The 13,862-nt window shown below is 53.7% G+C and overlaps 5 protein-coding genes across 5 annotated transcripts; 2 read left to right on the top strand and 3 right to left on the bottom strand.

Annotated features, from left to right (window-relative positions):
- Window positions 1–56: 56 nt before the first annotated feature.
- EI97DRAFT_436841 (uncharacterized protein) lies at window positions 57–1,475 on the bottom strand. Its single transcript, XM_033799214.1, has 2 exons — window positions 283–1,475; window positions 57–196 (listed from the first exon to the last, which is right to left on the bottom strand). Exons 1-2 carry the CDS (start codon window positions 1,432–1,434, stop codon window positions 116–118), a joined length of 1,233 nt encoding a protein of 410 aa, XP_033650138.1. The 5' UTR covers window positions 1,435–1,475; the 3' UTR covers window positions 57–115.
- Window positions 1,476–3,353: 1,878 nt separating this feature from the next.
- Window positions 3,354–6,530, bottom strand: EI97DRAFT_452950 (protein kinase-like protein Scy1; the record flags this gene model as incomplete). Its single annotated transcript, XM_033800432.1, has 4 exons — window positions 3,354–4,481; window positions 4,537–4,910; window positions 5,024–5,873; window positions 5,925–6,530. The coding sequence occupies 4 exons, from the start codon at window positions 6,528–6,530 to the stop codon at window positions 3,354–3,356; spliced, it is 2,958 nt and encodes a 985-aa protein (XP_033650137.1).
- Window positions 6,531–6,937: 407 nt separating this feature from the next.
- Window positions 6,938–8,843, top strand: EI97DRAFT_426110 (branched-chain amino acid aminotransferase II). The gene is made up of 4 exons (XM_033797179.1): window positions 6,938–7,421; window positions 7,475–7,772; window positions 7,830–8,528; window positions 8,582–8,843. The coding sequence occupies exons 1-4, from the start codon at window positions 7,178–7,180 to the stop codon at window positions 8,595–8,597; spliced, it is 1,257 nt and encodes a 418-aa protein (XP_033650136.1). The 5' UTR covers window positions 6,938–7,177; the 3' UTR covers window positions 8,598–8,843.
- A 187-nt stretch (window positions 8,844–9,030) lies between these two features.
- On the top strand, window positions 9,031–10,652 carry EI97DRAFT_436836 (uncharacterized protein). The gene is made up of 3 exons (XM_033799213.1): window positions 9,031–9,686; window positions 9,762–10,082; window positions 10,142–10,652. Exons 1-3 carry the CDS (start codon window positions 9,111–9,113, stop codon window positions 10,160–10,162), a joined length of 918 nt encoding a protein of 305 aa, XP_033650135.1. The 5' UTR covers window positions 9,031–9,110; the 3' UTR covers window positions 10,163–10,652.
- A 939-nt stretch (window positions 10,653–11,591) lies between these two features.
- EI97DRAFT_385435 (uncharacterized protein) lies at window positions 11,592–13,858 on the bottom strand (the record flags this gene model as incomplete). The annotated part of the gene is made up of 3 exons (XM_033796014.1): window positions 11,592–13,344; window positions 13,397–13,724; window positions 13,783–13,858. 3 exons carry the CDS (start codon window positions 13,856–13,858, stop codon window positions 11,592–11,594), a joined length of 2,157 nt encoding a protein of 718 aa, XP_033650134.1.
- Window positions 13,859–13,862: the final 4 nt, after the last annotated feature.

Below are 13,862 nucleotides of genomic sequence, written 5' to 3'. Positions count from 1 at the left end.
AAACATACTTCCTCGTGCACAACCTCTTCGCTGATTCCGGAGCAAGAGAAAAAAAGGGAGAAAATTGACCATGTCCAACCCAAAGACACGTTTCAATGAAAAGAGAATCACCCCTTCAAAGACCGTTATCGGCGCATGTGAAGGCGCCCCCAAAGCTATCCTGCTTGTATCCATCGATGATGGACTGCACCGTCGCCTGAACGATTGTCAGCATAAAAAGTCTCTCCGCAGAAACACCCCAATCAGGGTGAAACGATTGATAAAAAAAAGAGAAAAACTCACATAAGTTCCCGGCCCCAAAAACAGCAACCCCGTCAAGATCAACACGACATTCACCGCGATCCCAATCCAACCCCTCAGGCCCCTCTTCTTCCAGAACCCATTACCGTAATCCACCTTGCGCATGCGCATGTAGGCGATGCCCCAGAAGATGAAGCCGAAGAAGGAGTCGAAGAGCGAGCTCATGAGGGACAGCAGGTCGGAGAAGAAGGGAATCACCTCGGCGATGATGAACGCAGCCGCCCACGTGACGGCCAGGATGGCCGCCCACGTCACCCATCCCTTGATGGTGTGGTCCGTCTTGTGCTTGGAGCCTTCCACGAATAGGCGCGTGAAGATGAAGCGAGAAGAGACGGATGCGTACAGGACGCCCAGGAAGAGGATCGTCGGGATCATGAAGGAGAAGGAAACCTTGAGGTAGACTTCGTCGCCGAGCGAACCGAAAGCCGGGGCCGTCATGTAGTTGTTGCCCGTGTATGCGTAGATGACGGCGCCCACGATGCTGAAGACGAAGATCTCGGCAATGGTGACGGCCCAGAGGGCCTTGGGGAAGTCGCGCGGGTCCCTCATCTCGGCGATGAAGCTCGGCAGCGTGATTTGTCCGATGAAGGTGTAGCTGATGTTCAAGAAGGCGCTCATGCCGGCGACAAAGGTCGTGCCTGGGGCCGGGATGGTGTGCACCTGCTTGGGCCCCTTGGCTGGAAAACCCTTTGGATGGTCCTCGACGGCGGCAAAGATGGTGGCTAGCAAGACGGAGATGAAGGTGAAGAAAGCGCTGGCAGCGGCAACCCTGGAGAGCGAGTGGAAGGTCCTGGGAAGCGAGCACAGCCACGAGACGATGGCGACGATGGCCGAGAAGGAGACTGTGCACAGGCTGTGGTTGGACATGGTGTTGAGATACTTTGCGCCGACCAGGCAGTGCAGACCTTGGATGAAGGTGTTGTTGAGCAGAAACATGACGGCGGTGAACCAGAAGCCCCAGCGCTTGTTCCACAAGATCATCTGGCCTAGGTCGCAGACGTCGCGCACCTCGGGGTGACGGAGGCACCATTCCCAGATGATCAAGGAGGTGTACAAGACCATGGCGGCTACAACGACAGTCAAGATCAAGCCGGGCACCAATCCCAGAACAGAGTACGACCAGGGAAAGGACATGATGGCCAAGCAAATGTACTCTGAGAAGAGTAAGGCTGCGGTCTAAATTCACGATTAGTGCCTATTCTCTCCTCTCTGTCTCTTTCTCTCTCATACACACAGACGCAAATGAGAAGAAGGGAACGGTGATTGGGGAAGAGATCATGACATACCCTATACCAACTGCAAGTACGATACTGAATGGCATTCTCGGCCTCCCTCTCAATCTGCTTCCCAACGCTGAACTCGGCGCTACTGTCGTCCGAAGTCGGGATATGCAGAGGAGGTTCGACACGACAGAGCCTCTTCCCGTGCAAGATGATGCTCTCAGGGTCGTACAACTCGGGAGGTGCGACTTTTTCCTCGTCGACCTGGACACGGTCAATTTTGGTGTTGTCGGCGCCCTTCGATGAGTGGGGGAACGAGGAAGAGCCGGAGGATGAGGAAGGTCCATCCGTAGCGGTCGCAGTGGTAATGGCATTGTTGTCTGCGACGGGCTGTTGACTGATTGCTCCAGTTGGGGTTGATGTGGAAATGGTGTTGTCGGCAACGGGGTGGGCGGACGAGCGTGCCTCGCCCTTGGATAGCGAATCTAACGCCATTTGATGGAGCGGATGGACCGTTTAAAAGGAGTGTAGTAGAAGGGGATCTTGATGTTGGCTTCTGCGAGCATGAACCACTCGGGCTACTGTGGTAATTCAGATGGTGGGGGGTGGATTGATGTTGGTGTTTATGGTAAGAGATGCAGGTTCAAGGATGTAAATAGGGACTTCTGGGGGCTGGGGAAGGGAGGTCCAAGGATAGTGATTCCAGGTCGGGGGGAGTTTACTTTACGCTGGAGGAGCGCTTGCTTGGCGGGGTAAGGGGGCCGGATGGGACGACGGGGGTGTGAAATGACGTGCTCGTTGGGAAGTTGGACAACACGTGAAGGAAGCGGGTAGACAGATGATGTCGAGGGAACGTTGCTCAGAGTCTCGCGAAAACGAAATGGGGTTGACGAATCATACGAGAGACCTTTTGAGAGGGAAGCGCAGGGGATGATGCGAAAAGGTAAATAGACGGAGTACAGTAACAGTATTTATTGCTCGCAAACGGCGACGAAGGATGATTGCATCCATACAAAGACGGAGTTGGACGCGGCCAGAGAAAACCGGGAAAGAAACGTCACTGCGCTAACGCGGTACAGAGCAAGAGTGAATCGCCTCAGTGTACGGAGTATATCGGCAATCATGGCGCTCCTCTACACTGTGCTCCAGTACCACGCTGTACTGTATACGGTGTATTTCCTCCCCATCGCTCGAAGCGATAGGTACAATAGTCTATCTAGCGAGGTACGAGAAACGTGAATTCGCCCCCGCCACCCCGTAGTCTACCTCGTGTTCCTGGATTTCTCTCCCACGGTGGCGCTCCTTGTCTTGTCCCCTCTGTGCCACCCGAGGCTTAGCAACATCGGATCCGGCGTCGTCGCTTTCGTCCGTCACTTTCATCACCCGTCCAGATGCGGGCGCCCATGATGAATGATTTCGGTTGCCATGGTCCTTCATGTTGCTCTCATGACGTCGATTCTGCAAAAAAGTCTGCACCCCAATCTTTTAATCAAGCAACGGCGCATGGTAATCAGAGCTTAGCCGAGCTTGGCGCGCGGCATGGGCGCCCCCCCACGTGGTGAACATTCCATTACTGTGCATTCTGACATCAGTCGGGTTGGGGAGCCGGACTGTACTGTGTACAAGTATCGGTAATTTGACCTTTACAAGAAAGTGTCCTCATTTTGCGTCTCTCGAGGCACACTCCCTTACGTCGAAAGTCTTCGTGGTATCATGCTACTTCCTTGTCCCATTCATTCCCCTGTGTGTCTTTGACAAAGAACTCGCCTACCGGACCCCAGCTAATAAAACAATGGCAATGCTAACGACACAGCGTGCTGCGCAAAGAGATCCTCATATCAGACTATCCCCTCCACTGCTACTCCACCCCTGATTCTGGTTTGTTGGCTGCTGCAGAGTTTGGCTGCGGGACTGATTCTGTCCTTGGCCCTGTACCCTATTATTTGCGAGACTGTTCATGCTCAACCTGCCGCCGCCCCTCGCCCCCGAACTACTTGTTGGCGGAGGCGGAATGGAAAACGCACTGCTTCCCGTGCTAGTAGTTGGCGGTGGTGCAATGCTAAACGACTTGCTGGATTGTCCGGGTGGCGGTGCGATAGTGAAGCTCGAATAGGGATTGCTTGCCTGCTGTAGTTGCTGCCCAGCGGTAATACTCGACATGGTGCCGCCCCATGCGTTTGATGTCATGCCCGCCCCAGCCGCCTTACTCCAGTCGATTCCGGAGCTTTGGTTCGTGTACGAGGGTGTCGAGACAGTGGATGTGTTTGTAGGTGAGAGCATGCCCACCCCCAACGGAGACTTCGCTTGCGGTTGCGGGAAGGAAGAGTTTCCGATTCCTGGATTCACGGGCTGGATAGCAGGGAATGCAGAACTCAAAGCATTGAGTGTATTGTCGGGTGTGATGGTCCTGCTCGTACTCTGAGCAGTGCCGAGATTGGTAACGGGTGGGGACACAGGCGGTGTTGACCACGAGAAGGCTGGGGCTGACGACGCGTTGTTCACGCTTCTTGCACGGTTCGCTGCCGGTCGTGACGGCAGCATCGTCGGTGAGATGGCTGATGTGGGTGCGCTTGCCCACGCGTCTCCCCCAAGCATCATGTCTGATCCGCTAGACAAGCCAGTCGCACCACCCCGAACCAAGGCCTCAAAGTCAGCTTCGCCGGTTCCGTTGGAATTCTCCATTCCAACGCTGCTGCCTGTAACTGCGCCGAAGCTCATAAGGTCGTTTCGCGACGCCACCACGGTAGTGGAGTTGCTGGTGCCCAGCTCTTGAAGTTTTCTTGTTTGATCATTTTCCACTCGTGCAGACACCGATCTGATGAGAGCCATATAGGCTTGGAACTGAGGGAGATTCAGCAGCGGACCGAGGCTGAACTTCCACAGGATGGGAAGAACGTCAATGGCGAGGAAGTCACTGTCGACTTGGTTCCCTATCGCCTTGAAGACATCAAGTGCAGCCATCTTTAGAAACAGGTTAGCATTCGACAGATGCTTTGGACAACACAGATACACTTGCCATAACTGCCGGTTCTTTCGTCTTGATGCCCCCTAGGAGAGGTACCACCTTCTCCTGTATAGTGTACTTATCCAGGATAGAAACATTGCTGCTCTTGGCCTTGGGAGCTGCCATCATTCCGTTCAGATCATCACCTGATAGTCCGTCGGATCCCTCACTGCTACCTCCACAAAGCGTTCTGAGGGCTTCCAGACCCCGGATTTTGATCCCCATACTACTGGTCTTCGCAAAGACAGTGGCAATGATAGGGAAGAGTTCGTTCTTGATCGTCGAGAAGTCAAGGATGGGAAGTATGACGGACAGAGTGCGCAGAGCGGCGTCTACCAGAGCGTGGGTAGGCGACTCCAGAGCATGGTTGATGATCGGGAGTATGTCTAGACAGGTCAGTAACTACTCCCGGATAGTGTGCCCATGCACGGGTCAATTACGAGAGAGGAAGAACAAGAGGAGGCGGGAATATCAGGATCATAAAGCTCTGACAACTCACCATCCTTGAATTCCTTGCCGCTGGAGTTTTCGGCAACAACGGACATATTCTCTAGGATGACCATCAATCCCGCCTCTTTCAAGCTATCTCGCTCAGGAGCAGCCGCCTTGATTGCTGGAGGTCCGGAGAGAAACGTCTCCCGCAGCTTAGGGATGACTCTCTCCGTGAAGGCGCGCTTTCCCGTAGGTAATATGCCAATGATCTTAAAAACGTTCTGCAACACCAGAGCCAGTAGTTCACGGTCCTTTGTCTCCTCTAACAACGCAGGAAGCACCTTCTTCTCCAACACAGACTTTGGAAACTGGTTCAGAATCCTTGGAAGCCCACGCATGAACTGGGATTTCTCGTTGGGCGTCTTCGCTGGTAGTGAGTCCAAAAAGCGTATGGTTGAGACCAGAATGTTATCAAAGTATTGTGCTTGCTGGAAGCCCCGGGCATCCAGTCTCTGGGCGGGACGTCGAGTAATCAGCCGGTCTAGGACGCCATTCATCACATCCTTAGGTAGAGCTTGCGAGCACATAAAGTTGTTCGTCTTGTTGGGGACGGAGCTGGATGATGAAAATGCCCGCTTGTAGGCGGATTGGCTGCCGTTGAATTCCAAGGGACTTCTATGCGGAGAATTGTAAAGTGCAAGTATAAGCAGTCCCAGCGAGAACATGTCCGCTGCGGCCGTGATGTTGCCGTCCATGACAAAATCCGGGGATGTGTAATCGAGATTCAGCTGCACATATCGCGGGAGTCGCGCATCGTAGTTCAGCACCTCGGAGAGGGAGATGGGGGCAACTGAGCTGGACTTGTCCGAATTCTCCGGAGGACTTGAGAAACCGAGACCAGATATTTTCCAGTCGGACTATCACGCTGATCAGTAGACGGAATGCAATAACAGATTGATATTGCCTACTTTAGCGTTGACAAAGATAGCATCGGGAGTCAGATTCGCGTGAACAAGGCCAGCACTCTCGTGTAGAAACTCCAATCCCTTTGCAATCTGTAGTAGCCCCTTTTGTATCTCGAGCTCGTCGATCTCAAGCTCTCTCCGCCGTTTCTGGCCGTCCGATTCCTCTATCACATATCGACTTCTTCGACCGCCCACCCCGCCAGCCTTCTCCTGCTCATCCTTCTCCTGCAGCAGGCCAGCTAGAGATGCAGTGACTGGTTCAGTCGCAAACATCAGGCCTCCGCCGCGCGTCTCCTCAACTGGTTCAACCAGCTCCAATATGCTCGGGTGGCGCAGCCGCGCCAGCGAACTGGCCTCCTTCTTCAACCGCTCCACGACCTGTTCATGTGCGCGCTTGAGTGCTGATGCCCCTGAACGACCACCTAGACTACCACCCCCTGGAGGTTCTAGTGACTTCTTGTCAAAGACGAATACTGAAGCCGCCTTTCCCGTCGACTTCTTTTTAGCATCGTATATCTTCCATGGGCCGGAATAGGAGGTGGGCTGAGGGCTAAGTGTATAGTTGGAGTTGATGTTCGAGGTGAATGATTTCAGGGCGTTGGAGAACATGGCGCCCGGCGTGCGGCAGTGCTATCGCCCGGGTTCGCTGTCTTCATGGATAGCAAATGCTATACGTTCGTCCACAAGGGAGACGGGTGTGAAGGAGAGGACACCGAGTCGGGGATGAACATCGAGTTGGGAAGAGTCGCGCGAGGCTTCAAATCATAGCGGAGCCGCACCTAGGTAGTTAGTTTCTCGAATCCGGGGATAATGTGGGACTCCTGGCTGGTACGCGGGGTGCGATTTTGTCCGAATCGGTCAATACGGCTCTGATAACTGCCCAGGTGCAGTGGTGTTGACGAGCCACCCGGACCGCCTTACCAGATGAGGATTGATTACATAAGCCACGTGTTTCAATACACAATCATGTCGTGGCATGGAGTACAGAATGGGAATCGACGTTAATAGCCTGCTGTATCCGTCTGCCACGGTCGTATAAACACACAATGCGCCCTGTCGCAAATAAGATTGTTTTAAAATGACACCTGGTTCGGGGGTGCTATTAATACGTCGCGGCGGGATCGACTGTCCGAACTCCCACCGTCCTCGGCCGCTGGGTAGCTTCGGTTTCCAGAAATAATAATAGTCGGCTCCCTCGATTCCTTCCACTTCCTCTGCCATTGCTGCTTCTCGACTCCCCCAAGGTGGTTTTCAAAATGCTTCAACGGCGGTCTCTTCGATTGCTCTCTTCATTATCGTCCCCCTCTCGTCGCTGCGTAGTTCCACAACTCAGCTCACCATTGCGATGTCGGAGCCCGAGGGCTTACAGCATACACGCAGATGCGGCCGTGGGCACGAAGATACAAGACATTGATCCTACGAAGCTCACAATCGAGCGGACAACCACTCCGAAGAGCCTGCTCCCTCCGGAGCAACTCGTCTTTGGGCGCAACTTCACAGGTACCGGCCGCAATGTGCCATGAGAGTGCACCGTGGCTGACTGGCGCTCCCAGATCATATGCTGTCTCTCGAATGGACGGCTACAGAAGGATGGCTACCAGCACGCATTACACCGTACCAGAACCTGAGCTTAGATCCCGCGACATGCGTTTTCCACTATGCATTCGAGTGCTTCGAGGGCATGAAGGCGTACAAAGACAAGAATGGCAACATTAGATTGTTCAGGCCAGACAAGAACATGGCGCGGTTGAACAAGTCGGCGGCCCGCATTGCTCTACCCACCTTCGATGGGGATTCCCTGATCGACCTCATTGGCAAGCTTGTCAAGCTGGATGAGCGGTTTATTCCCGAGTACGCCCTCGCCCTCCGCTTCAGCCGTCAACTGAACAATCACTTACGATAACACAGGGCTCGCGGCTACTCGCTCTACCTTCGCCCGACTATGATCGGCACCCAGCGCACGCTCGGCGTCGGCCCCCCTGGTTCCGCGCTCCTCTATGTCATCGCATCGCCTGTCGGGCCTTACTACCCTACAGGATTCAAGGCTGTATCATTGGAGGCTACCGACTACGCCGTGCGCGCCTGGCCTGGCGGTGTCGGGGACAAGAAGCTTGGAGCCAACTATGCGCCTTGCATTGTACCGCAGATGCAGGCGGCCAGCCGCGGATTCCACCAGAACCTGTGGTTGTTCGGAGAGGAGGAGTACGTGACTGAGGTCGGCACCATGAACCTCTTCGCCGCTATCAAGAACAAGGAGACTGGCAAGCCTGAGTTGCTGACTGCGCCTCTCGACGGCACCATTCTGGAGGGTGTCACTCGAGACTCAGTGCTCGGACTGGCGAGGGAGAGGCTGGTTCCCAAGGGTTGGGAGGTGTCGGAGCGCAAGTTTACCATGAAGGAGCTTGCCGATGCAGCGGACGAGGGCCGCATGATGGAAGTGTTTGGCGCAGGTACTGCTGCTATTGTCAGCCCTGTGAGAAGGATCAGCTGGAAGGGACGGTTGGTTGAGTGCGGGCTGGCAGACAACGTCGAGGCTGGACCTGTTGCGCAGCAGATGAAGGACTGGATGGAGGCTATCCAGTATGGTGACGAGGAGCATCCCTGGAGGTCAGTTTTCTCTCATACAACTACAGCGAAGCCGCAGCTAACCCGCCATCTAGTCACAAGGTGCTGTAGATACCTATCCGAAGTCTACTTATATCTCGGTTTGCGGGTTGGGTCTCTTGCGGCTTGTACATACCACATAGAGCGATGGATTTCAGCGGGCGTTTCTCACGCAACTACACCATACGCAGCTTCAGCGTCATGGAGCGTTGCCCTCTCCGATTATCCATCCGCATCCGCATCCGTGAGAAGCTCGTGCTGTGTTGTGGTAAATAAAATCCGCCGCTCACGGCTTCTGCCCGGATTATTGTTATTGGTCCTTCGTATTGAACAGGCGTGCTTCCATTGGGAATTGGGAACCCCTGCCCTGCCAAGCCGCACCCGAAACCAATGCAGGAGCTCCAACAAGCTCAGCTGCAGCTTGCTCCTGCTCGCCCAGCCTCCTCGCTCTGACGTCTCCTCCCCATCCTATCTCACCACCACACGACCACCTACTCCGTACTCTGCCCATCCCCCCAATTCATTGTTCCCAATCTCCCGCCGCCTCTCACACGCCCGTCGCCAGCTCGCAATTGCGCGTCCGCCATGCTCGCGCGCGGCCTTCTGTGCCGCTTAGCGGCCGAAGCACCCAAAACATCAACAACCGACGTCGCCCAGCTGGCCCGCCTGCTCCAACGCAGCGCCATTTCCAGAAATGCACGGTCCCTACCACCTGCGTACGCTCTGCCTCGCGCCGTCAATACCGTCTTTGCTGAAATGCGCCGTCCGTATGCCACGGCTACTGCTACCGGCAGCGCGACCGAGCCTACCGCAACGGTGAAGAAGGCCGTCAAGAAGGCGACGGCGAAGAAAGCCGCACCCAAGAAGACCGCCACCAGGAAGAAGGCAGCGAAGAAAGCTGCTCCCAAAAAGAAGAAGACGAAGGCTGCTGCGGCTAAGAAGACCCAGAAACCCAAGAAGGTGCTGACGGATGAGGAGAAGCGCAAGAAGCTCATCAAGGAACTCAAGGAGAGGGCCCTGCGCCAGCCCGTGTCAAAGAGATCCGTTGCTGCGAGCGATATGTTCATCAGGGACGCACTGGGGGGTTCGGAGGGGAGGACTACTACGCGTATAGGGGAAGTTTGGGCCAAGTTCCGAGCTTTGACGCCTGCGGAGCGTGAGGTATGTTTTCCTTCCTTATATTTACCCCTGCAATACGACTGCGAGAGGTGGTCACTAATGCACAATGGTCATCAGCACTACAACCATCTCGCCACAGAGGAGAACGCTGCACGCGCCAAGCAGTACAAGGATTGGGTCCACAGCCACACGGCTGAGGAGATCCGCGTTGCCAACGTCGCGCGCGCTCGCCTGCGACGCCTGTTCAAGGCCGAACAGAAGAAACCGCCCAAGAACACGGCAAAGATCGAGGACGACCGGCGTGTGAAGAAGAGGACTCCGTTCAACAATTTCTATACCGAGCGTCTGGCATCGGGCGATTTCAAGGGCATCGAAGCCAAGGAATGGCTCAAGCTGGCGTGGAAGGAGTGGAAGGCGTTGACCGAGGCGGAGCAGCAGGTATGCTCATATTCGAACTCGTGCTTTGTTGTTCGGTCCACCGGCTGACATGATGGCAGAAATACGAGACCCAGGCATGAGCGACCAATTCTGCTGCTCAAGCCTGGCGTGACGGCGGATATGCGCATGTTAAGGTCGCCTCGGTTTGATGTTGTGTATCCAAGTGCTTCCTGTGTCATGTTACTCGCTGCGAGTTCAAGCAGTGGTAGTCGAGGCGTTTGCCCTGGTGCACCGCTTTTCGACCTCTGATTTTGACGTTGACGCTGTCTACCTACCATGTCAGTTTTCCTTGTGATTCTTCCGGAGGTATCGTGCACTCGGCCTCGCTGCGCGTTGGTCGAAAGCCAGGAGGAGTATCATTGGTGGACGATGGCTGGGAATGGTTGGATCGGGTTGTATTCCACCCCCTCGGATTGATCTGGTCTCTGGTCTGTGGGCCCCGTTTTTTCTTTCCTCGGTTCGGTTTAGAAGCGCCATGTAGGAGTCCCATGCACTCCGTCTGGAATTGCTTTGTATTCCCCTGTTTGATTCCGTTTCTGTAGTGTTTGTTCCGATGGTATAGTGTATGGGGTAGGCGAATCATGACTATGGTTTTGTCGTGTATTTCATTTGTTTGTCGCCGTTGATTATGCGAACTTGACTTGCTGGTTTTAGCTTGAGAAGGGCTTCACTGATTGCTATCGTTGGCGATCCTGGATTGAATACTGATATTGCCTTCACCTGTCTCGTGTACTTGTATGACTACGCGTGGGATATCGGGGATCATGTGTTTGCTGCTTGAAACCTCCGCCTAGTCGATTTAGTTGAGGTGGCTCTCGTAGATGTTGAGCTGTTTGTTGTGAGGTTTCTGAGGGCTCTCACTGCTGTCCACTCAGCCCAATTTGTAGTATGAAACCTGCATGGACCCTTGTAACCGTAAAAAGTAGTGGTTTTAATTAATCTAACAGATCAATCCAGCCGCCTTAAACATAGAGCTTGCACACCTCGATTCTAGATTGGTTTATATGTCTTCTACTACGTCTACATCGGCGATGTGCGCTACTATCTTACTACCCCCGTTTTAGAGGTATCTTTATAATTAAAGCAATGTAGTATTATTGTTGTATACGCAAAAGGAAACTAAATAGACGCTAAAGCTATAATTAAAAACATTTCTTTAAGGCAAGGATACTTTTACTAGAAGCAAGAGTCTATAATAGTTTCTAGGTATTAAGATTATTTATAACTACTCTAATAAGAAGCTCTAGATATCCTATGCCTCTCCTTTGTGTATTATGTAAGCCTACGGTCATCCATTGGTTGGATTATCTTATTTACTCCGCTAACCTTCACTAAGCCCGGGGTAAGGTAAAGGTCCAGATCTGAGATAAGAACGATCTCTAGAGAGGTGGTGAAAAGGAAAAGCGAGAGACTGTTGTTAAAATAGAAAGCGCCGTGATGAATATGTACAGTAATGCAAAGCCATTTCTCGTTATGGTATCTTGAAACAACTCAGTAATAATAATACACTCATTCAATGTTACCCAGGTCCTTGAAGTACTCCTTCCAAATGCCCACAAAGTCCTTCCTATCCTGCTTGTTTTGAAACTTGATCTCCAGATGCGAGTACCCAAATCGGTTCAGATTGCCGATCTTATTCGGCCCGCCAAAAACGCACGACTTCCCGCTTTTTACCGACATGGACGATTTCACCGTCCCTGCTGTACTATTTCTCCGAATCGAAGTGAGTACCGACGAAGTCTCGGGGTCAACCGTCTGTTTGGAGGGTTTCCGGCGCTTGAAGACCTTGTCCTTTGTCCATTTACCGGGCTCTTTCGAGAAGATGAGCTCGAGCTTATCCGACGACTTCTTGTAGACCGACTCATCCAGCCATTGGAAGACGTAATGCGGTTCCTCGACCCAATGTGCACGCTCCTCGGCCAGCGCACTGGCGTAGAAGAGGAGAACCAGCACATCGACGGCGGCCATGCCGTTCGGTCCTTCGTGCAGCTCGCTACGCCTCCATAACCGCACGTTTTTATTCCGGCATTCCGGTTTGTTCTTGTCCGAGGAGATGCTGAGGACCTGCCGGTCAAAGAGAAGCTCCGCTTCATCCATGCCGTTGTTGCTGTAGAGGAGGGTTTGGAATTTGGTCGACGAATCTGTATCAGCGAATGTATACTTGATGTCTGTGTATCGCTTCTCCAGACGACCAAACGACTTGCGCGGGAAGTCGATGGATATGCCGCCATCCGGATAGCTGGTTGTCAGAGGTATGGACGGCCCCGTTGCAGGAAAATGCTGGACGATCCAGACCTGCACCTTTTTCCTCTCATCCCGGTAGACGGACCGGAGACTCAGGCCGTGGTCTTCTCGATACCGCCAGTGGATGTCACATGTCCTGTTTTCGACGCCTTTGGTCGATGTGCGTTCGACGTCGACTTTTCGGCACAGCTGGTGCCAATCCAGAGCGCCTTCTCCGAGGGCTATGGTTGCAAGGCTGGTGACGGAGACCGTGGGTCGGAGGGGGTGGTCTTCCGGAGTGGTGCCAACGGTGCTATTGCCCGACACGCTTAGACGCGACTCGCCGCTTGTGGAGAAGCTGCTGCGGCTAGTAGAGACAGATGGCGTGCGTCGTGGGGCTGGCGAGAGATTTCCCCAATCCGCACCGCCAAAGTAGCTCTGCTGGATCTGCGGACTGCCTGTTGGTGACGATGTCATCGGGCTGGCGGTAGGGCTCGGCCGTATCGTTGCTGTCGAATCGGTCATAATGGATTCTGCTGTAGGGGGGTTGCTGAAGCCAGAAAAGTCGGTATCTAGTGTATACGTTCGGTGGGGGATGGATGGCATATCTCTAATTTCCTGTCGAATGGCGTCGCTAGGCGAAAGGTTGTTCTTCTTCTCCACTGCTGTCCTCTTGGCTCTGTTTTCTTCGATCATGATAGCATCCTCCAGCTCTCTTCGGAGGTGGTATAGGACCGCCGCCGTCTCGACATCTCCGCTGGGCGCCGCAGGCGGGGCGCTGCCGAGCGATAACGGTCGCGTGAGTGATCCGGCTTCCTGTGCAATCCTCTCATCCTCGTTCTTTAGCCAGCGGTTGAAGATGAGCCAATCCTTGTAGAGCTGGTCGGCTTCGGATGGAGGAGGTAGGGCATTGGGCGTGGCTCGGGAACTACTTGCAAGAGCGTTGCTGGAGTACATGAAGCCGCCAACGCTCATGGAGCGAAAGGGTGCAGAGTCGAGCAGACGCTGTGTTTGTTTTGTGGCTTCTAGGTGGAGTCGGCTGTGGCATGTTAACAAATGGAGCAATGCGGTGAGGTGACGCCAGCACTTACAGTTGAAGAAAGCTTATGCACATCTGCAGAGCCTGATAGTGGCCTGTGATCTGCTTTCGGAGTCCATCGATCTCTTTCTCTTTTCCAATGTACTTGATGATATATATGAATTTCTTATATGTCATTTTCTTGTTGTCCACCAAGTGGTTCGCGTAAGGTTCCAGCGTTTTGCTGCATTTCTCCAGAGTATCCTGGAAGTCGACGTAGGGGAATGGCAACGGCTTGCCATATTCCTTCATCAAGTCTTTGAGCTGTACGAGGCAGTGATGGAAATTGGCGAACTCTCGGACGAGGCCCTCGACTTGCTCCTCCGAGTTCTCGTTCGCATCTATCTTGTCATCAGCAAGGCCGCACTTGATCTGGGTGGGGCAAGAAGCTAACAGTACCTTTGAATGCGACATAGACGCGGGTGGAGAACTCGACGAGCTTGATAACATCGGAAGGGCTCACTCCGAACGACATATCT

The sequence above is a fragment of the Westerdykella ornata genome (assembly GCF_010094085.1).
Source record: "Westerdykella ornata strain CBS 379.55 unplaced genomic scaffold EI97scaffold_36, whole genome shotgun sequence".
NCBI classification, from domain to species: Eukaryota; Fungi; Ascomycota; class Dothideomycetes; order Pleosporales; family Sporormiaceae; genus Westerdykella; species Westerdykella ornata.
Note: the sequence above shows the minus strand (reverse complement) of the source record. Positions and strands in the feature narration are given on the sequence as shown.